The following is a 27,230-nucleotide window of genomic DNA, read 5'->3' as shown; positions in this document are numbered from 1 at the left end:
TAGTGTCTGTAGAGCAAAAATTCAAGCCTGCTGACAACATATGCCATAGGGCGATCTGTAATAAACTATGCGTAACTTATGTGGTTATGCAATGGAAAACGAATAGAACCCTAAAACAATATGTCTTCTTATGACTCACAAATACCACTTCCACAAAAAGACAAATATAAGTTCTCTGATGCTAATGGATAGACATCCACCATCCAGGCACATCCGAAAAGATGTTCGCCCTCTAGAGAGTAAAAAATAGAGGTTTAGAGATATACAATAAGTACTCTAAAACAGAGAAGCATATACATCGAAACTGCTGAGTTATTTTTTCCTGTTACTCCTCTTGTGAGCATAGGGCTTTAAGAAACCATCATCATACTTCGATTAGTCCTTGCATTTGTTTCGTTATTCATCGTTGTTTTCGTCATATGATAGTCTGTCCATCTAGAATTGCCTAGAAATAACATCTCTTAAAATTGTATGCAGTGGTTGTAATCCTTGCTTATTTAGTGTGGCCAATTTCCTCTTGGTGGCGATACCTCCTATAACTTGTAATATCCTCATATTTTATTTTATTTTATCCTTCTGTGTTGACGAGGTAGATTACTATAATATAAGGTAAGGAGGTACCTGGAGGAAGACGTGAGCTAATTTTTACAAGAAATCGACAACCACTTCTCCTTCGATCTATCGTTGTCCCCAGAAACAATGTCCCCATATATTGTATGTGGTTGGGTTCCTTACTTATTTAGTGTTTCCATTTTCCTCTGGGCGAAGCTATCTTCTGAGATTTCTATTTTGTTATACGATCATGTGTTGATATTATGATTGGTTATTATCAGGCGGCTTTGGATGGATATATTTCATCCAGAGGGAGAAGTAAATTTTTTTTACAAAAAAATCCACAACCACATAGAACAAAATCTTTCTCATCCCAGGGGCTGTCATCTATCATTGGCTAGAAACAACGACTCCAGGGATTTTATGCAGTGGTTGGGGTCTTTGCTTCTTTAGTTTTGACATTCTCCTCTGGGTGGCGTTATCTCCGATCATTCCTATTGTGTGTTGATGCCGAGGTTGGCTATTATAATATTATGGGGCTTCGGATTTATATATTTTATATTTCATCTGGAAATGTGTGTAAGCTTATATATTCGAAGACGATTTTGAAGGAATTTATTCTCGTCCAAATGATTGCCGTCCAAATGATTGCCAGAACCAACGTCGCCTTGAATTTTGGGCAGTCGATAGGGTACTTCATTATTTAGTGTCGCCATTTTCCTCAGGGTGGCGCTAGCTCCTGTCATTCCTCATGTGTTTATGCCGCGGATAGTCATTAGATTATCAGGGAATTTTGGATGGATGAATGTCATCCAATGCGCCAGATTTAAAATGTTTACCCTTTGTGTGATTCGATAGGCGGCTCAATCTTTGGATTATAGGTTACTCTCCTCGGAAGTTATTTTGAATACTAATCCAGATAGACGGAAACAGATTTGGCTTCTTATAAAAAAATCAAATAACGAGAGTTTTATTATTTTGTTGATTTTTTTCCTAAGGAAACCACTGTGCACAATTTTTGTGTAAACTTTTCAATAATATCAAATTCCAATAAATTTATCTTTATTTTTTTTTGTACTTATCTTTTAAAAATTCTTTGTTCCTAATTGTTGTTTTTATTTTTTTTTTTTTTCAAAAAAAAGTGTTAATCACAAGTCCAGACAAGCCTTGAAGTTCAATCCAATAATTGATTGTCATGACAAAGAAATACGGGTACATGCTGAGTAGAAAATCCCCCATCGAAAAAATAATGTATTCAAAACAAACAAATTTTGGTGATTTTGCAATATTTCATTAATTGAAATATTGTGAAAAAGAAGGAGGGAAAGAGAAAAAATGGAAGAATATATAAAAAAAAATCCCATCTATAAATTACAAGAAAATACTATCGAATAGCTTTATGAATTTGCATAAATTTGCCGTATGGCTGGCGCGGCAGATGTCAGCTGCACAAAAGGTAGGACAGACAGAGAGACAAACCTACCAGTTGAACAATTGTTCTGTTCGCCTATCCGCCCCTTTTGCATATCTTATGAATTTATCAATGCCATTGTAAAGTGTTTTCACCTTTTTCAGATTGCATTTCGATGGCGACAATATTTTTGGTAATATCACAACGAAATTTATCAGGCCCAAAATATGTTGCAGCTTATGACGCTGATAGGACATTTGTGCAAAAAGTACGAAGTGTAAGACATTTTTCTTTGACATTTATTGAAAAGGTAATGGCTTTTCTCATCACTTTCAATGAGATGCTCGGGTATTTTTTGTTTATATTTCAAATTAATTGGCTAGAATGTTTTTTTGTGTAAAACAAATACACAGACACACTGAAGTGTGTTTGCCATCAAGTGAGTTGATTCGTTTTTTGGCTCACAATTTTATTAAGTCCAATGGAATGCAATATTTTAGAACAAAAGGTCAATTATCTTTATAGGAGATTTCATAAATATTTATAACAGATTTCCTTAAGAATTAGAGACCTATAAGGTGACCTTTAAGTCGATCTATAATTTATATGAATTCTCATGCGTCTTTCAAAATGTTTAGACACCAATCATTTAGCATCGGGTTTCTATCGGAGACCCTTGATGTGGATGTGGATAAAAGGCTGCACAACATACCTTAGAACTGGGATACGGAGGAGAAGATGGACGGACAGTAACAAAGAAAGGAAAGCGACGTACAAATTTACGTTTATATTGGACCGACTAGGATCTCGCTTCGACTTAAATACTGGTTTTCAACTGATGGGTCATGATTCTCCGATTTTTTGCAAACAATAATGATGTGATATGGTAGAAGACTCGATGCATATACCGACGATATGCTAAGACTTTAACGAAATTCGAGATTTAGCAAGTATGGGTATAAAGAATGAAGGATCAGGATGGATTTCATATTCCTTCAAGAATGTGTTGTTAGTAGAAGTATATATAGATGGATGGACGGTAACAAAGAAAGGAAGGCGACGTACGAATTTATTTGTAACGCTACATTTATATTGGACCAATCAGAATTTCGCTTCGGTTTAAGTACTGGTTTCCTACTGAAGGACATATACATAAATCCAAAACGGATTTATGTATGTGTTAGTTGATAGAAGACTCGATGCATATGCTGACGGAATGCTGTCACTATAATGGTATTGGAGATTTTGCAAGTATGGGTATACGGATTGATGGTATCAACGCGCAAGACGTCTAGTAGCTTTGAAATCCGGAGGAGAATAGTGTTGATCAACAGATGCTACTATGGTCTGAGTAAGTAACTCAAATGTAAGCCACCTCTCGCCAGACCTAACTCACACTCTACAAGATGCTGATATTACCCGTGCTGTTTAATGGATCTGAAGCATGAGTACTTGCGCAAGCAGATGAGGCAGCTCTTGGAGTGTTTGAGAGAAAAATTCTCTGAAGGTCGAAGGGCCGATTTGCGTCAACTGTGAATTAACCATGAGTTGTAGCATCTATTCTCGGACATCGACATAGTCAGACGAATCGAACTGCAGCGACTACGTTTGTAAGAATGGATGCAAAATCCCCATTCAAAAGGCATATAAAAGCGAGCCAAGTGATGGTTCACGCAGAAGGGGAAGGCCACGAATGCGATGGATCAGGTAGAAGACAACATCTCGGAACATGGTATTTTAAATTGAATGAGATGCGCACAAGATCGACGAGCTGGGAAATCATTTTTAAGCTCGGCTTATGGAACAACCGTTCTGTCACAAGCCAGCTAAGTATGTAAGTAGAGTATAACGAGCGTGACATTTGAGTAGGGTACTTGAAAACCATGCTACCGATGACTGCTGAAGATGTTTTTTCGGTTGTACATTGTGGGTAGCTATGTTTTCTGTAGTGGATTCAACCTTTTCCCATCTATGTGTATGTTGTATCGACTACCAGTGAACGATGTGCTGCTTGGCACAGTGCAGTTTGATCTTGAGGTGAGATGTATAAGTATCAAATACAAACCAGGTTTAGTATCGAGAGTAACATTATTGTCTCAGGCCTATACCTCAGGCGGTACAGCACTATCCTTCAGAAATGTGTTGTTACTATGTGGAGTACTATATAGTCGGACAGAACCAAAGAGAGGGTGACGTACATGTTTTTTTTGTAACGCTACGATGGTACTGGACCGACCAGCCGTGCCCTTTGGCTTATATACTGGTATTCTACTGACATATGCATAAAAGAGAACCATCCCAGACGAATTTATATGGGTGTGGGATGACAGAAGACTCGAAGCATATAATGAAATTAGGGATTTAGCAAAGAATGGAGGAGCTGGGTGGGATTTTAGTAGAGTGCTCGACGACGATCGAAAAGTTACCTGCTTGTTGACGAAGTTTTATTGTTGTATATAGGTGGTTGCGATGTTTTCTGTAGTGGATTGCGTGAGACTACTTTAATATCCGTATGGTGATGGTCCGACGTTGCGGTACTAATGGTCGCTTTGATCCAGCATTGTAGCTGGTTCTCTTGTGTTATTTTGGTTACGATACCAGAGCCCAGTGTCAACTTTTAAATTTTTTAATACAAAAAGTCGATTGACTAGTTGAAAGTCGATTTACTCATCCCTAGTGGACAAAGGGTTTGGGATTGGAAAATGTTTGATATAGCCTTCAAAAAAAAAAAAAAAAAATGTTCTAGAGATCTCCTGTCAATATATATTTGCAGGTATTTTTCGTTTCGCAGGATTTAAAAGTAAGGTAGAGCTTCAAATTTTATTCATACATAGGTACAACTGCCAGGATGTTTGGAACTTAAAATGGAAAATATCTTTCCACGTTTTCATATCTTTTGGCACCCTTCGGAGGGTTGTTGAAACCATCATTATATAAAATGGATTCATGATTGACCAAGGCGTTTTTGAGGATCCTAGATGCAATATCCAAGTGAAGTGACTTATTTGGTATTCGGTTTATTTTTCAAAAAATGGTATTATAGCTCCATGTTTCTACAAAGTCCTTCTGAAAGATCCTGCCTCATTTTCGGTATTTTGAAGGTTCTACCCGCATTTTTTTTAATTTATGGGACAATTGGCGATATTAATGCCCAACAAATGGGGGAGGGTATACAATCTCGACTTTATCTAAGTTATCGATTTCGTCCATGAAATTGTTTTTAGCGTGTCAGCCAATGATAAAATGACATTAATTAACCTGATAGTTAAATTCGAGTATCTGCAACAACATTTTCCTTCCATATGGTCCGTCGACTTGTTTTATGTGAAGCAATAACTTCATATTCTATTCGAGCTCCCTAAATTTGTTATTTTAGTGTTATATAGTGTATCTTCCCCTTCGATTCCCCATCTGTGTTTCGCCTAGAAATTTATCTAGAACGCATATAATTATTACATGACGATTTTTAAAGTCGCAGTCTCTGCTAGAAGTATTTTGGAAGTATATATTTTATTGGCTATAAAAGTCTTATTCATGCTTTTAAAATATATTTAATATTTATCTAATATTTTCATTACAATTATTTTTCTCTCAGAATACATGTTTTCCCAATATGACGCAAAATGTCCAAAATCATTAGCACAGACAAATATGTACTTCTAAATCGCAATTTGTCTGGCAATGGTTTTCTATACATTTTTCCTCTTCTTCTCCTCCTCATCCTCCTTGGAAGCACATTGCAACATTGTTGCATACAATACAAAATTAAAATATTTTCATTATTATTATAATTCATTAAATAACATTAGCAATCGAGCATCACTCAACGATTTCGGAATTGTATTCTGAGGCCAACTAAAACCGGCCATCAGTTCTCACGAAAATCTCTCTCGCACACACATTCCTTTTCTCTCTATTGTTGTTCGGTGGGTAGATATGGTCTAGCCGGCTAGTTAGAGATACATTTCCTACAAAACAGAAACACAAACATCAATTAAAACGGTAGCCAGTCACATCCTCCTCCACCACCTCATTTTGTGTTGTGTGCTATGAGTTCGAATGGTCCGTCCACCCGCCGAACATTTCAAGTCATTTCGTCAGACCGTCAATAGTAAATATCAGGGATAGAATTTGACAAGTGCAAATGGGTCAATACTAAACGCGCAATGTTTACGACCTTTAGAATTGACGGCAAACAAACAGACATGCATACACACACACTCACTCATATATCTGTACAACAAAGCAGACCTAAAGACGATTGCGACAGTTCTTCTTGTTCGTCTTATTCGAATTTTACAAATAAAAAGCAAAGAACTACAGTCGCACTCACAGTAAATAGATATATTCATGTGTGCACTGCAAGAAAATTTGAGGTCTCTCTGAACCAAAGCTGGGTCTTCAATTCGTCGATGACACGATAGAAGTCTTTTTTAGGGTCTTCTATAGATAGACGACCTTGTTGGAGATCTTTTTACAGTTTTTTATAGATAGACTATCTTTTTACGCCCTTCTATTTATAAAACCCGTTTTTACGGTCTTTATAAGATAGAAGAACCTTTTAAGGTCTTTTATAGATAGAAATCCTTGTGGATACTTCTTTACGGTCTTCCACAGATAGAAAAACTTTTTACGGTATTCTATAGATAGGAGACCTTTTTATGGTCTTCTATAGATAGAAAATATTTTTACGATCTTCTGTACATAAAAAATCTTTTTACGGTCTTCTATAGATGGATACAATTGAGGATGGAGAGAAATTTGTATAATAGCTCTTCAGTTTTCCAACCTCTTTTTCGAATATGTAAAGTTCAATTACCCCACTAGACATATTTAACTACACAGTGGGCCCATTATTTTCCTAACATTATTTCTCTATTGGAAGACAATAACCTAAGGGATACTAATGGGTTTTTAATGCTCAGCATGAGTTGTGGCATTCCGTCTTACGTAATGACCAGAAGGGAAAATTGCTGGCAAAACAAATTGCTAGCTCTACGTTCTGTATGGTAAATGAGGAAGCCCCCACTAGAATCTGATAATCTGTCACTAGGTTTTATAAATGACGTCAACTGTAGCCTCACAATAATAGTCTCCAACAGCAGATCGCCCGATTTCATTACCTCTGAACACCGTACTTTACTTAACCAACTGGCAAAGATACAAAGAGTTCACCAAACATATCTTCTGAGAACTTTCCATTCCTTCTGCTGTATGTGTAGCATAATACAAATTCCGGGACATCATTGCAGCTGCACTCGCTAGATTTATACTGGTCGAATACCCGAGATTAGAGCTAATTTCCCAGCAGCTCGTTCCCACCATTGAACGAATTGAGAAGGAGTATGCCAAAGTGGGACTGGCAGTAAATGGTGAGAAAGCCAAGCTGGTGGTATCAAAGCTCAAGACGTCCAGTAGACTCGGAACTTTACAACTATAGTTGGGAGGTAGTCAACGATTTTATATACCTCGGTACCGCCATAAATAAAACTAATGACATCAATTTTGAAATTCGGAAAAGGATAGTGTTGGCCAACAGATGCTACTATGGTCTGAGTAAGCAATTTAGGAAAAATACCACCTCTCGCCAGATCAAAGTCATACACTTTTAAAATCTGAGACTACCCATGCTGGTGTATGGATCTGAAGCATGGGTACCTGCGCATGCAGATCAGGCGGCACTTGGAGTTCAAGGTCGTCGTGCCTGGAAATCTTACTTAAGCTCGGCTTATGGAAGGTAGCACAGCATATTAACAGCGCTGTACGCCATCTCCACACATATTAGTCGAGGATTTAACGAGAACCGGCTGTGCATGGAACAGTGTTGGCAGTGCTTGACCTACGAAAAGCCGTGTGGCAATTATGCCACACTGTTTGAGGACATCGAGAACACTTTCTCACGGCCAAATCTGACGGTATTGAGATCGTTGCGTATGCAGATGATTCTGTGTCAGGTTCTATCGTTGATCACATACATCTCGCCGATTTTACAGGTTTCTTCTACGCGAAGAATATAAAAATATCAGCCACGAAATCTTCGGCCACATGGACTGGGGTTATAAAAATGCCATTGGATGTGAAGGGGTAACATTCGACAGCATGTTCAAATCTTTCTCTCAAACCACAGCTTTCGGTAGCATATAAGGAAATCTTGTTGTCTTTTATATTTCGTTAACCAGCTATGCGGCTCTAGTGTCGTTCGCGAATACTAATGCTACCCAAATGAAGAAGTATTCAGACATGTCAGAACACCGATGTGGTAACTGCAAGATAGTGCGTCTTCATGACACCTGTGGACCATTTACGTAAGGATAGAGGATAGTGGTCTCTCCGTACGTCAGCATAGTAATGTGAAGGAGGAGCAAATAATTTCGAAAACCAACTACCCCCAAAATTATCGGGGTCACATTCGATACCATGCTTAAATCGATACCATGCGCAAAGCACAGCCATCTGCGATAATTTAAAAATAGGGTGCAGATAAGGTTTTAAAAGATAGGGTACCAGTGTGGCTCGTGAATGCTAGCGCTTCGCTAATAAGTGTGTGCAGCCGTATCAGAAAGCCGAACTAAGAACTGCAAAGCGATGCCTTATCCTGACACTTGTTCATCACCTACATTAGGAGACGAAGATACTTCCCTTACGTCAGCATAGCAATATGTTTTGGCAGTACCTGTTTGGGTGCTTCAGGGTGCATCGTCCTAACCTTCATGTGGTGGGTAGTACTTCTATAGAGAAAGAAAAGAACATATAGGTCAATATGCCTATCGAACTGCTCTGAATAGTTTTTCAGCACGACAGCAGTTGTTGAATGATGAATGCCGAGTATTGGCATTGAATGAAGAAGTATTCGGACCAATCAGAACCCCGAACTGAAGCAGGGTGCCTCCTCAGGAAACCTGTCGACCATTTACATGAGGAGACAAAGATCATTTCCTTCAGCATATCAATATGCTTTTGTTGCAGTACCTGTTTGGATGCTTCAGAGAGTATCACCCTATCCATTATATGGTGGATGGGAACAATTTTCCGTATTTTCCACCGGACGAGACTTCGGTATTTTGAACCTTTAAAGCTCCATTTATCAACCTTATCGACAGTATGTGGCCATATAGGGACTCATACTGAATACAAATTTTCTACAAATAAATAATAGGTCTATATTTATGAAAAGCCACCATACAAAGGACCCGCTGCTTAATGGTCGATATGTTAAAGTTCTTAGACCAGAAGTCAAACTATGATGACAGTCGATATCGAGTGAGTTTGTATTCGAATATACATTTTGATACGAACATACCTACAATAATGTCCAAGACAAGTTATAGATTGTTCGAGAGTAACCGATAATCCATCTGTCAAAAATATATTTATAAAGAAGCCACAAACTTACAGGCATATTGGTCAGAAAAATTTGTCCGAAATTTGGCCGATATCGAATGTAGTTATAGTAAGTTCAAAAACATCGTACCGATTGTCATAATTTGACCCCAAGTTTTCCAATCTGAGTGCCTATAAAGATCTCTGCTGATTTAAGGAAACCCTTTTTGACAATCTTATATTCTACATTTTTCCGATCTTTTCTTCTGTGTATTCAAATCAAAATTTAGCTAACAAGAGTATTTTGAAATCCGTCAAGATCTCTTTCTCTTTATTTTTGTATTATTTCCTGCGTCAGCTGTGTCAGTCAATTGGTGAGTTCGTTTTGTATTTTGGTGGCGGCTGTTGTTCATTATTTAGTTTTTTGTTGTTGTTATTTTTGTTGCTGCTTTTTTTAGTTTCGGATTTTGCTTAAATGTTGTTTTTCTTCTTAATCGCCATTGTCGACGACAACAACGTTGTCAGTTTGCCTTCTCATTTATTTGTGTTTTCTTTTTGGGGAATTTTTTGGGGGAAAAGCTATGTGAGTGCGCCCGATGCTGCGATGGATGCATTCCCATCCCTGAAAAAGAAATACATTTTTGCTGATTTGTGTGTTTCTCGCGCTCGTGCCAGCAGCAGCAACAACAACGAACGAGCAGCAGCGACTCTTTTTCGTCGTCTCCCATTCTAATTTATTTTTAGGATATTTTCGTCTGATTCGACGATGAGATGATGATGATGAGGATAGGAAGATACCAACCCAAAAAGAAATGTTTTTCAGATTCAGTCGATTTTCACATTTTCTTTCAATTCGTTCGTTTTGGGGTTTTCTTCTTTACGCACAAGTAGAATTGCTGCGGCACATTTTTATTCTCATCAAAAAAATTTTAAATAAAACTCATTTAGTTTGTCGGTTCGTTGGGTCGCGGTTTGCATCGATCGATCGCGTTTCTTCTCTAACTCAGTTCGTTGGTTTTAAAAAGAAGAAAATTTTTTATATAGAAGAAAAATTTTAATTTTATAAAATTAATTAATTTTTTAAGTGCAATTTAATTAAAAAAAAATATTGAAAAAGAGGAAAGATAAAAATATTTGGAAAAGTGATGAAAGAAATGAAATCATGAAATCTCAAAATGATAACTTATTAAAAATATAAAAAAAAATTATTGAAAATCACTGAAAAGAAAAAAATAGAGATCCATCCCCAACGTTTATAAATTTTATTGTTTAAAATTCTAAAAAGAAAAAGAAAATTATTTTCTAATTGGAAAAAAGTGTCATCTTCATCGCAACGAGAATTGAAACAATAAAAAGTAATTTTTATTTTATTTAAATATTTTTTTTTGTGTTGCATTTTTTGTTGAAATAAAATTTTAAAACATTTCAAAACCCCTCTTTAAAAAAAGATTCACGGAAATTCTCGGAAAAATTGTGTATCTATAATAGATTTTCTTCTCTTTTTCCTTGCCTTATAGTAGTTTTTCATTTTATTTTTTCGGTTATATTTTTCTCGTTACTTTTTTTTTTGAATTCGTCCGAATATCGCTCTTTTAAAGAAAGCGATTTTTTTTTGAAAAATTCTTGTTGCGTGTTTAGCTAAAAGCTATTTATAAATTGCCACAATAACAACAAAAAAGAAAGGAAAATAAAATCCAAAAGAAAAACAGAACAAAAGGAAATAAAATATGCCGAAAAAATAAACCAAACTAACAAAGAAGGAAGAAAGATTTTCCTCCTCACTACACAAATGAAGAGAAGTGGCGGAGAAAGTGAAAACTCAAAAAAATCGTAAAAGAAATGAAAAAATATAAAGTTTGAAATATATATTTACTCATTGTTGTAGTGTGCTGAGTGTTCTGGTGTTTGGAGTAATGCATTAAAAAAACAACAACAGCAAACACACACATTAAGTTCCACACGCAAGCCAACAGCATCACCCATCCATCGTCGATCGTCGAGAAAATCCAACCCATCCGAAAAAATAGCATTCCTCCCTTCCGTGTGTACACAACATTTATATATAAAAAATTAAAAGAAAAAAAACAACAACATCATCATCAGTATATTTTGTAGACAAAAATTCCGAACAACAGCCGGACAATTGGACAGATATATCTTTTTTTTGTTTTGTCTGTGCACATCTTCTCACATATTACGAAAAGTAATTGAACTCAAATCCTCCCGAAAAAAATACACGCACACACCAAATCAGTGATACACACACATACATATATACGCACATCATCATTGCATGTTTATATAAATATATATGATTTTCAAAAAAAAAAAAGCGAGAGAAAAAATCTCAACATTCCTGCTAAATGATGATCGAACTGACCGGCTGCTACTGCATCTTTGTCCCATATAGGGGGCAATAATTAAAAAAAATAACATTTCATAAAAATTTATAACCACAAAAGATGGAAGAAAAAAACAGTGACCTGAAAAAAATTAATAAAATATATGTCCATAAATTCGCTTAAGTGATTTAATAATTGTATTATCTTTTTGTTCGTTGTGATACAGTGATCTTATTGTTATTAACAAAGAGTATATATTATTAATATATAAAATAAATTGTTCATAAAATTTTTATAAGTGGGTTAAATCATATAATTAAATAATGGAGAATTGAATAATTGTGTCAAGTGTTTGAATTCATTACGAATAAATCAACTTTCAAAAATCCAGGACTCTATGGTCTTAAACATTTAATAAATGAAAAATAAAAATGACACTATGTTCGGACAAGATCCTACTGGATAACTTGTATATCAGCTCTAGTGGTATTGACTTCAATGCGTGATCTGAGAGTACCCTATACTTTTATTTTTCGAAAGTTCGTTTTTTGTTTATCATGTATTTTTCTCAAAAATAACACATTGATTATAGAGACCCTCCAAAATTTCGATACAATTTTTGTGGTATAATTTATATATAATATAGCTCAGTTTTGAAGATCATTTCTATATTTTGCAAAATTTTCTTCTCAGTGATCATTCTTTTGGGATTTGAAAAAAAGGGTGCTCGATTTGAAAAATACGGAAGCGAGTGAAATGGTGACTTAGGAGTGAAGTGATGGCCTTAGGTACCTAAATTGTCCGGTATAGAAAATATGATATATCAGGTCCACGTTTTACTAAAGTGTAATTTTTCAATTTATTATTTAATTAGGAATTTACGAGCTTTAGCACTTTTCATGTTCATGGCGGTACTTTTAGTGCCATAATGTATAATGATAGTACTTTTTAGTACGAAATCCGATACACTCTTTTTTAACCTTAGATGAACGGTCATTACCGATCATTTTATACGTATCGATGTAAATTTGTTTGTAGTTTTTGTATGAATTTCCAACCCATTAGATTTAATTTTTATTCAAGAGACAATATTGAGGACATTTTTAAAATATTCGGCAATTTACGTTTAACTGGAACCATGAATTCAAAATACGAATTTTCAAAAACTATTTTTTGTCACTTGCTGTCTTTACATCGACCATGCAAATGTTCAAGATTCACGCTTCAAAACCCAGGCGATTTTTTGCACATACATCTTCTAACTGAGACCACCTATACTGTAGATGCGATACACCCGAAGCCAATATACAATGTCAACTTACAATTACACAGTGATGGCCTAGGCCGTCATATGAGTGTGAAATCGGACGACAATCTAAGCGAATGTAAGAAGGGTTCGATCATCAACATTGTAAGCGAATGTCGGATGGGTATTATTAAATGGTGCCTATTAGGATCTACAATGGGATGGGTGAAACTAAAATTTCAATAGTTTTATTCTCAAATCATTTTTTTATAAACAAGTTAAAACGATGTTAAGTTCGGCCCGGCTGAACATTTAATAGTATGACATTCAAAATAAATAAAATTAATAGGAGCTCCTGGAGAAAATTCATGTTATGAGAGGACTTTGAATATACCGAAAAATACGTAAGAAAAAGATGATTGCCTATGGCGCTATACCAAAACGTGGATCATTACTGATCAATTTGGGTAGTGATAGAAATGTGAGGGTACTGTTATATGGTGGCTACACTCAATATTAATACTTCTTAGTACAATAATGTGATATACAATGAGAACCCAAAATAAACAATTTGATTGAAAAACGTGTCCAAAATCTCAAAAATACCGAACATTGGGGGTACCGTTATATGGGGGCTAGCCTGAAACTTGAGCCAATATTAATCATTTTTAGTACAATAACAACCCTAAATATCCCAAAACCTAACTAAATTTCAGCCAATTTAGTTGAAAGAACGTGTCCCAAATCTGCAAAATAACGTATATGTGGAGGTGCCGTTATATGGAGTCTACCCTGGGTCAATATTAATAATTTTTAGTACAGAGATGTGTTATTCACTGAGAACTCAAAATACCAAATTACAGCCAATTCGGTTTATAAACGGGGGGGCTATACCTAAACGTGTACGTGTATATATCTCATTTCAATATCAAACATCCTAGGAGTACTAAGAGTGACTGAAAGACGGACACCTATAAATCGACATAGAATGTCATCCTGATCGAGAATATATATATATATATATACTTTATGGGGTCTCTGGTGAACAACAAGCAATGTCCCTTTTTATTGTGGGACATTGTTTTGAAGTGTCTGGTCCTGTGAACTTTGAAATAATTCTCAATTGTTTTGGCGTAATTCTTTCAATTTGATCTCTGACATAGGAAAGCTTCTGAAATAAAGAAACAACACATATCACTTACTATACTGTTTATTTTTTCATATTTATATTTTATAACCACAATTTACAACACCTTAGAAAATGTAATTTCACTTCAAAGAATTATAAAAACAAAAAGGCATATATTGCCTAATGGAAATGTCGCCATTATACCTCAAGTCTGTTTGGAACAAAAATTCAGACAATTTTGAATCGATTTCGAAATGAACGTGCATTTCTGTCTCGATAAGATTTAATCTATGAATATACATTTTTGTTGAAATCTAAGGTTCTGGGATGATAAAAAATGTTTATATGCGGGCTGTATCAAACCATAAATCGAAAAATTTCGATGAAAAATGTTTTTACTAGCAATAGCCCAGAATTCAAAATTACAGTCATTTTGATGTATTGCAAACGGATTGTTTTTGAACAACATTTACGAATTTTTAGGTATTATTAAGGGAACGACATCGGTCAAAAATAAACAAAATGGCGGACCTTTGAAAAAATATTTTTGGAAAATCGCCTATTTTGGATCACAAACTAAGTTAAAAAATAAAGATGATCTCCACCGATTGGTATTATCCTATTTCATATGATAGCTACACACTCACAGAATAACGTCCCAAAATTTGGAATCGATTGGGTTATTAGTTTTTTAATAATAAATAAAAAACAATAAATAAAAAACAATACAATCGTACCTATTCTTAATTAAAAATGATGTAGAATTTTCAATAATAGAGATATTTCTATAAAATTTTAAAGAATAATTCCTGAGATGTTTTTATTTATAAGTGTTGAAAAAATTATAAATATTTTCAATATACAATCGCTATATATTTTTTATAGCTATTACATACGTAGATCCGTAATTGGATTTTTTTATATGAATCCAATTTAGGTGTTTCCCAGTTCCTCTGCAATTTTTTGTGACCCAAGAGAGTATAAGACCATCAGGACGCGATACGTCCGTAACTACATCGGTTTTCCTTTGGCATCGTGTGATTACAACAATGCTTATTGTCCTTTATTCTCAAATTATTCTTACTTTTTTCTATAATCAAATTGAAATGATTTATTACTTTTCAGTGTCATCAATGATATAAAAACTATCGTAAAATAATGTTTCAAAATGTGCTTAAACACTTGAATATTGCTTATATAATTGAAAAAAATTAACAGTTAATAACGGACAATAATCATTGTTTTAATCACTTTATACCAAAGAAAACGCGAGGTGTTTGCGTAGAGGGGCTGGGAAACGCCGAAATTAAATTCCTTTGAAAAAGAATTTAAAAAGCTAAACTCATTCAAAAGATATAACGAAATTACTATGAGTGTTCGATATACATTTAAAAATGGAAGTTCTTATATATTTTTCCTTAATGTATATAAAAATTTGAGTTCTTACAGATCGACATAGACTAAATTATAGAAAAATTGTATAAAATTCCCATTTTAGAATATTCTCAACGACAATAAAAGGCAATCAATTCAAAAAACTTTTTTTTTAACAGAAAAACTCAAATTTTACACGAAGAAAAATAATATTGCCAAATGTATTTATTTACATACAAACTGAAAACTACAACATACGACAGTTCCGTTGTGGGGTGAAGCGTATGCGTTAAGGAAACGCATACGCTTCACATTTTCGGTTTTAAAAAATGTTATTGGTTTTCTACTTAATTCGAACCTATGCACGATAAATCAAAAACTAATAATCCAATCCTTTCCAAAATATAAGATATATAAATTGAAAACTACAATTTACGGCCCCCTTTTTCGGTTTCAAAAAATGCAATTTAGGTTTTCTATTTAATTCGAACCAACACTAATTCACTAATAATCCAACCCGTTCCAAATTGTAACTCGTTATTCTGTACGTACATGAATATAATCGGACAAGATCTTCATTTTTCTAGCTTGGTTTGTGGTCGAAAATAAGGGATTTTCCAAAAAACTAATATCATATGTGCCCCATTTTATTAAATCTGCAAAGTTAATAATCCTATTCGAATGCCGTTGGAATTTTTGGAATCGGGCGTTCCAGTGATCGGAAAACATGCATCCAACGAAAAGAGAGAATTCTCGTTAATTACGAAATAAACATAAAAACAAAAGTATCATGATTTCATTTCATTTCACAATTGTGGTCTCCAGAGTGATCAGAAAAAATAAGTTATTGGTTCATTTGATTCGTTAAATATCATCCGATCACCTCTGAAAAGGTATCGTCTTTGACCGGACTGTGGTCTGTACTTTTTTTAAAAATTATAATGGACAGACACACATGTCTAGATCGATACTTCTGGGTCTAGAACCAATATTTCGATACTCGCTACATATTTTTGCCCAGTTAATTATTTAAAAAAATCTAATAGTTAAAAATGTTGTGCACGTAAAAATCGATTGCATATATTATAATAGTGCCCTAAAAGTGTATAATTTACGAAATCGTAAAAAACGTTGGAGTTTTAATAAAGAAAATCCATTTCTGGGTTCATTTTTAAATTACTGCTTTTGGAAAATCTTAAATCAAGAATGCGAAAATGTAATGCAATTGCAATGCTCTTCTATAAATTACTATTGTAAAATTTTAAAGCACTTTTTAAATCTACGATTTTGGGACTACACTAACCTCATTTAACTGCCAAACAATTCCGAAGCATCTATTTGCCGATATAAGAAAACTGAACTATTATTGCTTATTTTCAATGTCATTGTATTTGTCATTATGGATCATAATCACGAACACCGCCCTCTAGTGTAATAAATATTTTTCTAATTTTCTTGATATTTTGGTGATTGCGTGATCACCATATTTACTTAATATATTTCTTTTAAATATACTAGATTATAAACAAGTACAATATTGGCAATCGGTGCCTACAGATATGGTTTGCGGAAGTCTAGGTAATTAATACAAACTCGGCTTATAATTTATTTTTATCATATAGTTGAGCATCTGTGGATATATAGAAATATATGTTTGAATGTTTGGGGAAGATAACAGAAGGTGTAGATTGATGGGTCCCATCTTCGAACATAATCTAGGTTCGGAAAAAAGTATTATGATGCGCAAAGTTTGGGTAAACCGGACATTGTATTTACATTTTATTGAATGGACGAATTTTTAAAATTGTTGACACTTCGGGGGGAAGGTACCAGAAGGGTCCCATCTTCGAACATGTTCTATTTAAGGTTAAATCATTATGATGTGGAAAGTTTGGATGAAATCGAACATCCCATTCGCTTGATATTGTATTATAAAATTTCAAAATAGTTTCAATTAGTGGGAGAGGAGCCAAATGGAGTGATCTAATGGTTCCAATCTTCGGACATAATCTAGGTTCGGTTAAAGTATTACGATGCGTAAAGTTTGGATCAAATCGGATATTGCATGGCTTGTATTGAATGAACAAATTATCAGAATGTCGACACTTTATGGGTGAGATACCACAAGTAGTAGGCCGACGGGTCACATCTTTGAACACAATCAAGGTTTGGTAAAAGTATTACGATTTGAAAAGTTTGGATCAAATCGCTTTATATTACATTTATAAAAATTTAAAAAACATGTTGACCATTTTGTGTGTATGATACCAGAAAAAGTGAATCGAAATATTCGAACTCAAAATTTGGATGAAATCGGTTCCTACCTTCGACAGTTATCGTGCACACAAGCCAGCCGGAGAGACGGACATTTGTAAATTAACTCTAAATTGTCTGAAACTGATTTGGTCCAAACAAACATGGGGTCTAAAATCAATATTTCGATGAGGCACATATTTGTCGTAGGAAAGTGTATATGCCCTCATTAGCCATTAGGCTGAGGGTATTAAAAAGTCAAAAAAGCATAGGCGTATGAGAATATTGAAAAATTGTGAAAATACAAACAATTTTCAGAGACTATAAAAAAGTGTTTGATCGTTGGGAATGAATCTCAATGCCTTGGACGACGAGACGCACCAGCTCAAACATCGATGCTTACTTTTAAAACATTTGTTTATCAGACCATGTATAATACTATGGAACTCTGCCTAATCTATTCTGGAATATTTTTCTGATTGTTAAGTATTTCAATTTCAAAAAAGCAACACAATTCTAATTTTTGTCATAATATCACTATAAAATCCTTTACATCAATATAATCTAACATATATTTTTACTTATTGTTTTGCAGTTTCAGCATTAGTTAAGCAGCACAAAAATGGTTATAGGTAATCAAGATACAGGGGGCACAAATAGTGTGCCCCATCCTTCGGGAATTCCACAAGATAAAATCGACAATATAATGAGCGGCATTGCCAATACGGGCGATGTGAAAATGAATAATCACAGAAAAAAACTGAGACAGAGGTAAGTGCCATAAATATTACTTACCCATTTTTAGGGAGACAAAACTAATTTCCGCTTCTTTCTTTTATTTCAGATTTGATATAATTAAGAAATTAGGTCAGGGTACCTATGGCAAGGTGCAATTGGGTATTAACAAAGAGACTGGACAAGAGGTTGCTATTAAAACCATTAAGAAATGTAAAATAGAAGCTGAATCGGATTTAGTAAGAATACGAAGAGAGGTACAGATTATGAGTTCTGTACAGCATCCAAATATAATACATATTTATGAAGGTGAGTGTCGAGCTTCCTATTAGGAGATTTAATTTATTTTTATTAATGTTATTGTTGTTTTTTGTTATTTTCCAGTATTTGAAAATCGTGAAAAAATGGTTCTGGTAATGGAATTCGCCGCTGGCGGTGAACTTTATGATTATTTGTCGGAACGCAAGGTGCTAAGCGAGGAGGAGGCCCGACGAATATTTCGCCAAGTGGCCACCGCTGTTTATTATTGTCACAAGCATAAAATTTGCCATCGAGATTTGAAATTAGAAAATATTTTATTAGATGAACATGGCAATGCAAAGGTTAGTAATTCCATCTCTTCGAATTTCTTCACTAGAATAAAGAATTAATTGTTTTTGTTTTGTTCCCTTTTCAGATTGCCGATTTTGGTTTGTCAAATGTCTTTGACGATCAACGTTTGCTGGCCACATTTTGTGGCTCACCCCTCTATGCTTCGCCGGAAATTGTCGAAGGTACACCCTATCACGGCCCTGAGGTAGATTGCTGGTCTCTGGGTGTACTGCTATATACTCTAGTCTATGGTTCTATGCCATTCGATGGTTCCAATTTCAAAAGACTTGTCAAACAAATTAGCCAAGGCGATTATTATGAACCAAAGAAGCCTTCGCGTGCCTCATCACTGATACGTGAAATGTTAACTGTATGTCCCCGCAAACGTGCCAATATTGAACAAATTTGCTCACATTGGTGGGTAAATGAAAACGATAATGTTTCGTGCTTAGAATTGGCCGAAGATTTGGCCAATCAAACACCCGTACGTTTAGATGTGCTGTTATCGTTGACACCGGCAGCTGTTACGGCCGAACAATTGGTAGTTCCTTCGGCAGCTGATGCAGCTGTTGGTGCTAAAGGTGGTGCCATACCCCGAAGTCATTCGGTGGGTTCAATACGTGAAATTGGACCACCCACAACAACTACGGAAGCGGAACGTAGAATATTGGATATGGTAGCTGGTAAGTTGTTGGAGAATTTGTTTTTTGTTGTACTTTAAACGATTGTTTTGTAGTACAGTAGGTCCAAACTCTCTCTATGTACGACATTTTCAGATGTTAAATCGTAAAATGGTTGATTTGCAGTGCAATAAGTCAAATCTCTCTCTGTACGACATTTTCAGAATTTAAATCATAAAAAGGTTGGTTTATCATACCCTCCAACTTTATATGAAATTAGGTTAATATACAAATTAAAAAAAGGGTTCAGTATAATATATATGGTCCATATCAGGCCCCCATATTTACTAGATGCTTCATATTCGATTTTTCAACTTTAGATGCAATCAGATTGATATATTTCCGCCCTATTTGGTATTACCTTCATATAGCCATACCTTCCCAGTTTCAATACTTGGTGGGTTTAACCCCCCACCCTTTTCCCATCGAAATGGTTGGAATTTGCCATTCGGAGTTATTTTACGGTAAAATACTTTTTAGCTGACATATAAGGTTCCACTTTGACATACAAAACCCCATATGAATCCTCCGTCCTATTTTAGGTGTTTTCAAGGTCCTTGCCTCATTTTCCCATCAAGGAATGGTACTTCTAAGAAAAAATTTAGAATAATATCAACATTTAATAGTCTCTTTGCTAGGGTCTCAATAGATATACAAAAAATTAATAAAACCCGGAATAATTTAAATAGCAGTCCTAGTATTAAACAAGTCCTCTTGTTAGGGTCCCAATCGATATTGAGAATGTGAAGGTCGAGGTAGGTCTATATTGCATGCTAAAGAGGATTGCTTCAACTTTAGGAATATTAATATTTGGAGCCACTTCGAGTCTTCCCCTATATTTCAAATCTTTAAACCCATTTACGATTTATATCTGAAAATTTTAAAGAGAAAATTATCTTTCCATACCTCCCCTTGTTGTAAATTATCAAACTATTCTTGTTATTGTTGTTTTCTTCTTTTTTTGTTATTGTCATACAAATTGTACTTCAAATTGACTATTTCTCTAAATTTGGTTTTGATGTTGTTATTATTATTTTTTGTTTCTAAATTCCAAAACACACACCCTCCACCCTCCAAAAAAATAAACACCAATGCCTAACCTCTCTCGTAAACCAAACCCTATGTCCTTGAATTATCCACTCCTTATTTCATTTCCCCCCACCTCCGCTCCTCTCCCCGTGTAACTACTTTAATTAATTACGAACAAAAACAATTATATATCTGTTATCGTCCACCTCACCCTCAACACATTTAAGTGAACTAAACTTCACGAACTCACATTTTAACATAACGCTCTCTCTCATTTGACCCCCGTATTTTTATTTGCCCACTCTTTTAGCCGGTGGTGAGGCAGCGCTTATGCCATCTCCTACACGTACCATTACACCTGCACAAAGTCCAATACAGACAAAACGTAAACTTGAGAATACCGTTTCAACAGAAAATGCCACCGGTGTTGCTCTGAAGAAAAAGGAGAAGCCCGGCAGTACCCATACCTTAGCTGGTGTTGGTGGGGCCGAACAGACAACAGCCACCTCCACCATTGTAGAAGAAGAACCTACACCAATGGAAACCGAGGAAACCACTTCTGCTGCGGCTGACGAGCCTTTACCACCCTCCGCGGCTGGTATTAAAAGTAATGCCTCACGCAATTTCTCCGTCAAGGATATCCAGGCAGTTGGTGACATATGTGAACAGTTAATACAGGAACCAACACCCAGCACCGCCGCCACCAACATGCCAGCTGAACGGTTCTCTCCCGAAAAAGAACTAGTTCGCCAGTTGACTAGCACAAAATTGGACGCTAACGCCGCCACCAGTGCTGAAGAAGATCCCGATAAGACTAAAGGTGCCACCAAAGTCATTAAGAAATTTGTCAATAAACACAAGACCGCCGATTTGGTTAATGTCATTGGTAAAATTGATGCCGACGAAAGTGCCAAAGCCTCAGAGACTACAAAAACGAAAACTGCAACAGAATCCGCCGCAGCCACCACCAAACCATTTGTGCGTAAATGCAGTTTACAGGATGAATCTCCACTCAATAAGTTCAACAATGAACGTCGAAAATCACGCATTATGGAGACTGCAGAAAAATTCCAAGCAATGAATGCCGGCCAGGCTGCTGCAGATAAACCCAAAAAAATGGTTATACCCGGTGTCAGTGTGGGCAATTATAAAAAAGAATATGAACGTAAGGCCTCAACTCCGGCCACCGTTCCGGGTCAACAGTTAACAGCTGGTGAACGTCGTGCTCTGGAAGAAGTTGCAGCGGCAGCCGCTGCTGCAGCAGCTGCTGAAGCTGAAAATGCCGCACAAAATGAAGAGCTAACAGAAGCCAATGATAATACATCAAATGTAGAGGCAAGCGATTCAAAGGCTTCCGTATCATCATTTTCGCTGGAAGATGCCCGTAAATCTATGGAAAATTCAATAGCCTTAATACGTCAAGCCCAATCGGAATCATCCAAAGAACTTAATAATTTATGTGCCAAACCCGAAACGCCCGGTGTTGGTGGTGTTTATGAAACGCAACAAATTGGTATGCCGCAACAACCGGCTGTAGAACGTGAACAAAAATTAAAGAATGCTCGTACCATCATTGGAAATGCTATACAGCCAGGTAAGTTATGCGAAGTGATGTAATTTTTATTTTATTTTATGTTTACAATTTGAATACCTCTACCTTCCCTTATCCAACCAAACCGATTGTTAGTTTAGTATAATGCTCTTCCTACAATGTGATTTTTGTGTGTGAAAAATATTCCATGGCAAAATGGGTGGATAATTATTAATTAAATAATTCAAATAAGCCTCAAAGGGATTGACTCCAAATTTTTAGTATAAAATATTTCAAATTAATTTATAAAATACCAAGATTCTGAACATAGTTGAGCCAACTATATTCTATTTTGTCTAGACATGCCATGGATGATGGCAGGGGTATGACTCACTATGTATTCATAAGTGTCATCAGCAAATATTAAGCACTTGTTGGCTTGTTAATCTGGAGGCGTAATACTTTACCTAGGTATTCCATAGACAAAATAACTTCTTCAGGTCTTTAATAGATATAATATCCTTTTCAGCTCTTCTATAGACATAAACCATCTGAAGACTTGCAGGTTGCCAGCTGCAAGTCTTCAAAATATTAATATTTTTTCTATATATAGAACACCGTCTGGAGTACTATTATCGACAGATTGTATACATAGAATACCTTCGGCAGAGTTTCTTTAGAAAAAAGACTTTTTTCTATAGAAAGTATGTCTTAGTCGATTTATAAATGTCCGCCTGTCTGGCTGGCTCTTACACTCGATAACTCTCGAAGGGAGTAACCTATTTTATTCAAATTTAGAACGTTTGTCAGTCACCTTTTTTCTTTTTAACAAATTAGAAGATGGCTAATAAGGCTAATCACTTTTATAAGGCAAAAATTGTCAATCAATATTTTAGAAAATTTTGATCAAAATTTTTGAAGATTGTTACTTGAATATGAAACGAATGAAGTGTTCGATTTGATCTAAACATTACACATCGTAATATTATTACCAAACCAAGATCATGCCTGAACATGAAACCAATCGGTCGAATCCTTCTGGTACATCCCCCACAAAATGGTCCAAATTGTGCAAAAAATTCGGGTTATAATATCATGCGACCCGACTACCCGATTTAAACCAAACTTTGTACGACCCATTATCTTTAACAAACCTAGATGAAGTCCGAAGGTGGGACCTATTGAACCAAACCTTATATGTAAAATTTTTATAAATCCAATATCAGGCGAATGGAATTTCTGATTTGAAGCAAACTTTGTACAACCTATTATCTTTACCGAGCCTAAATGAAGTCCGAAGATGGGACCAATTGGTCCACTTCTTATAGTACCTCCCCCACAAAGGGGTCCAAATTTTCAACATTTATAAATACAATATGAAGCGAATGGAATGTCCGATTTCAACCAATCTTTGTACAACATATTACCTTTACCAAGCCTAGATCAAGTCCAAAGATGGGAGCTATTGGTCCACTTCGTATAGTACCCCCCCACAAAGGGTCAAAATGTTAAATTGAATATAAATTCAATATTAAACGAAAGGAATGTCCGATTTGACCCAAACTTTACACATTGTAATATTTTTACCAACCCTAAATCATGTTCGAAGATGGGATCCATCGATCCACTCCTTCTAGTATCTCCCCCACAAAGTGTCAATAAAATTTAAAAATTTCTAAATTCAATATAAAACGAATGGAATATCCAATTTCATCCGTATTTTGCTAATCGTAATGCTTTTACGAAACCTAGATCATGTTCGAAGATGGGACTCCTCGGTCCACTCTTTGTGGTATCTCCCCCCCTACAAAGTGTAAAAATTTTGAATTTTTTTAATACAATTCCAATTTTCGGTATTTTGGGATTTTTTGAGTTCGTTTTTCAACAGAATTCACTTTAATTTGGTACATTGGGTTCTTATTAGGTAGCAAATCTCTCCCTATAATAAAAGTAATTTTTTCGGGTGCATTTTTCCAAAAGAAATTCACTGTAATTTGGTATATTGCGCTCCTATAGTATACCCAATTTCTCTACTAAAAATTATAAATATCGGTAGACTCTTTCTGGCCCCCATATAAGGGTACTCCCAATTGTTGGTGTTTTGGAGTTCCTGAGTGCGTTTTTCAATCGAATTCACTGAAATCTGCCACATTGCGTTATTATTGGGTACCAAATTTCTCTAATAAAAATTATAAAGATAGGTCCACCATTTTCGGATAGCCCCATGTAACGGCAACCCCAAAACTTCAGTATTTTGAGGGTTTTAGCGCGTTTCGCTGTAATTTGGAATTTTGTAGTCGTATTTCACCTTTTGAGAATATGCATAGAATCAATTTCTGAGTGGATTTATGCATGTCCGTCCGTCCGTCCGTCCGTCTGTTGATGTTACATTGTAAACAAAGTACAGGTCGCATTTATCAACCGATTTGTCATTCGATTTGCACGAAATTTGGCATAGCGTATTGAATTAGGCCTAAAATGACGTACGTGAAGTTTCGTGAAAATCGGTTAAGATTGAGATATAGTTCCCATATATATTTTCGTTCGATTTAAGGGAACCCCCCACCCTTCTCGGTGTCAACATTTTTTTGATTTAGTTCGAATCTACCTTCGAATCTTCCCTTAATTGAAATGGTGCACCAAAGTTCTTATATATATTTCGTATATTTCGAAAATGCGACGTCTGTTAGGAGACCAAAATATACCCAAAGTGGCGAAGGGTATCATATAGTATGCCCAGTCTGACTTTACTACTTTCCTTACTGGTTATATAAAAATAGTTTTTTTTTCATATCATGTAACAATCAGTATACCTATTGTGGAGGGTATCCAAAGTTCGGCCCAGACGAACTTAACGCTTTTTTAATTCTTTTTAAATATTTTTAGTAGTATGAAGGTGGATTTGTAAGAACAATGGACGACAAGTTTTAAATAATAAATTCTAACATTTTTTGGAAGGTGAATTTTAAAAAATATATATTTTAAGGCCTTTCATTAGCACACCCTTTTTATTAAAAAATTTATCATTTGTCGGATACTTTTTAAAGAACCTCAATAGGCGTGATTTTTTTTTTTGGTGTGGATTTATAAAAATTGTTTTTTATAATGAAGTATATTTTAATTAGATATTTTCAGGTATTAGTAGAGTTTTCCAACCGAAAGGGAACTCAGGAACATTTTTGTCATTCCAATAATTGTATTTAGTAATCTCTCCTCCAATTTTCGCCATGGAATATATTTTTTTACTTCTCAAAATTTTTTTTTACCCCAAAGCGAATTTCGCAATCCCAAAAGTAAATCAAAATAAAGGCATTCATTTTATTTTTGTTAATTGTATATTCTCTTATCCATCCATCCATACATACCACCTATCCATCATTTGTCGTGTATATATTTCATGCTAATCACAAACACAACACCCCCCTTTATACTGTACGGAATGAACGTGTATTGGCCATTGTGTGCCAACATTTTTGATATTATGTTCTATTCTATTTATTTCACTTTTTATATATAAATTTTTTTCTTATTGTTGTTTTTCAAAAAGTTAGTTATGGTCCTAACTACTACGTTAATAGCTCAGAGGCAAAACAATGTTGTTTTCTATACGTATATACCCAACTACATATATTTAATACCTACAATCTCCGTAGTACCCTAATTGTAATAGATATACCTACGTTATAGAAGATAATGGTGTATAAGATATTGTGTGTATTATTTTATTAGTCCCTTTTTTCACATTCATATTATATTCTATAGATATATATATAAAAAAGAAACAAAACAAAAAATATCTCATATATATCTCTATATGTGAGCATTCTATGTGTTCTTCTTGTTTGTTTGTGTATTAACAACATCTCTTAGCAAATAATATCTTCTCATCTCATCATCTTCTTCTTTGGTATCATCATCTGTATATTTTAGTTTTACGTCACAGGCCACAGTCAACACAGCCATTAGCATGTTCTTCATCGTATTTCGGCAACGGCGGCGGGGGCTATGATCAAATGCGTGCCAACAGTGGAAGTTATTTAGGATATGGCGGTAGTAGTAATGCCGCCGGTAAATCATTTACCGGTAATGATCCCATGATGACAAACCGAGGAGGAGGATTCGTTGGACTTGGAGGTAACAAAATGGGTTATAACGAACCAATGACACCGCCATCTCCAGCACCAGCCGCACCACCAACACAATCCATGACAATGCGTAACAGACCCGCTGTAGTACAGCATAGTACAACACTGCCAGCAAATGCTGCCGCCCTCGCCGCTGCACGGCAAACATTAATGGGGCGTTTAGCTGCTGGCGGTATTGGTAGTTTTCCACCACCGGTAGCGACCAACACACCAATTGGAAATGAACATTATCATCATCCGCAGCAGCAACAACAACAAACGAAATCACTACACAGTATGCATGCACCAACACCACACCAACAAACATCATCATCACCATTCTATGCAACATCACCATCATCACAACAACCACTTGCACTACCGTCGTCCTCCTATCCACAACACCATCCACTGTTGGCAACGCCATTTGGTCCACAAACAGCCACCGCCACCAACGCCACCATCAGTCCAAATGCCAAAGCCGTCTCCAATAAAACCAACAACACGACCACCACCTCCACAATCACCTCGAATGCCATAAACACAAACAGTACGCCAAAACCGTTTTACAATGCATCTTCTTCTTCCTCGACGCCATTGTGGAAAAGTAAGTTTTAGACGTCCTTTGTCACACACACGCACACACTTCTCAGTCGTTAGTTTGTTCGTTCGTTGCCTTTCGTTTTTGTTAGATTTCTAAATAATAACACCAATCAGTCGAAACAAACAAGCCTCGAACCAAGCCAGCCTATGTTACCTTTATTTTGTATTTATTTACTTGCTGTTGTTGTTGATGTTTTTTTATATACTTAAACCTGATCTTTATAAGAATTAAGCTGATTGTAGTATAAATGCCACCAATTTCAATGAAGTCCTAATTTTTAATACGTTTTCCCTGAATTATTGGAGGAAG

The 27,230-nt window shown here is 35.5% G+C and overlaps 1 protein-coding gene across 1 annotated transcript in view; it reads left to right on the top strand.

Moving 5' to 3' along the window:
* LOC133336745 (serine/threonine-protein kinase par-1-like) overlaps positions 1 to 26,924 on the top strand; it is a gene marked incomplete at its 3' end in the record, with an annotated part of 41,864 nt that extends 14,940 nt beyond the window's left edge. Inside the window, exons 2-7 of the mRNA XM_061545023.1 lie at positions 18,223 to 18,398; positions 18,472 to 18,671; positions 18,747 to 18,964; positions 19,039 to 19,636; positions 20,973 to 22,256; positions 26,124 to 26,924. Coding sequence (XP_061401007.1) covers positions 18,250 to 18,398; positions 18,472 to 18,671; positions 18,747 to 18,964; positions 19,039 to 19,636; positions 20,973 to 22,256; positions 26,124 to 26,924 — 3,250 coding nt within the window. The remainder of the gene's footprint in view (positions 1 to 18,222; positions 18,399 to 18,471; positions 18,672 to 18,746; positions 18,965 to 19,038; positions 19,637 to 20,972; positions 22,257 to 26,123) is intronic.
* Between the last annotated feature and the right edge of the window lie 306 nt (positions 26,925 to 27,230).

The sequence above is a fragment of the Musca vetustissima genome, unplaced genomic scaffold (genome assembly GCF_032173495.1).
Source record: "Musca vetustissima isolate MV318-11 ecotype Yass unplaced genomic scaffold, APGP_CSIRO_Mvet_v1 utg102711, whole genome shotgun sequence".
NCBI classification, from domain to species: Eukaryota; Metazoa; Arthropoda; class Insecta; order Diptera; family Muscidae; genus Musca; species Musca vetustissima.
This window is presented reverse-complemented; position numbering and strand designations above follow the sequence as displayed.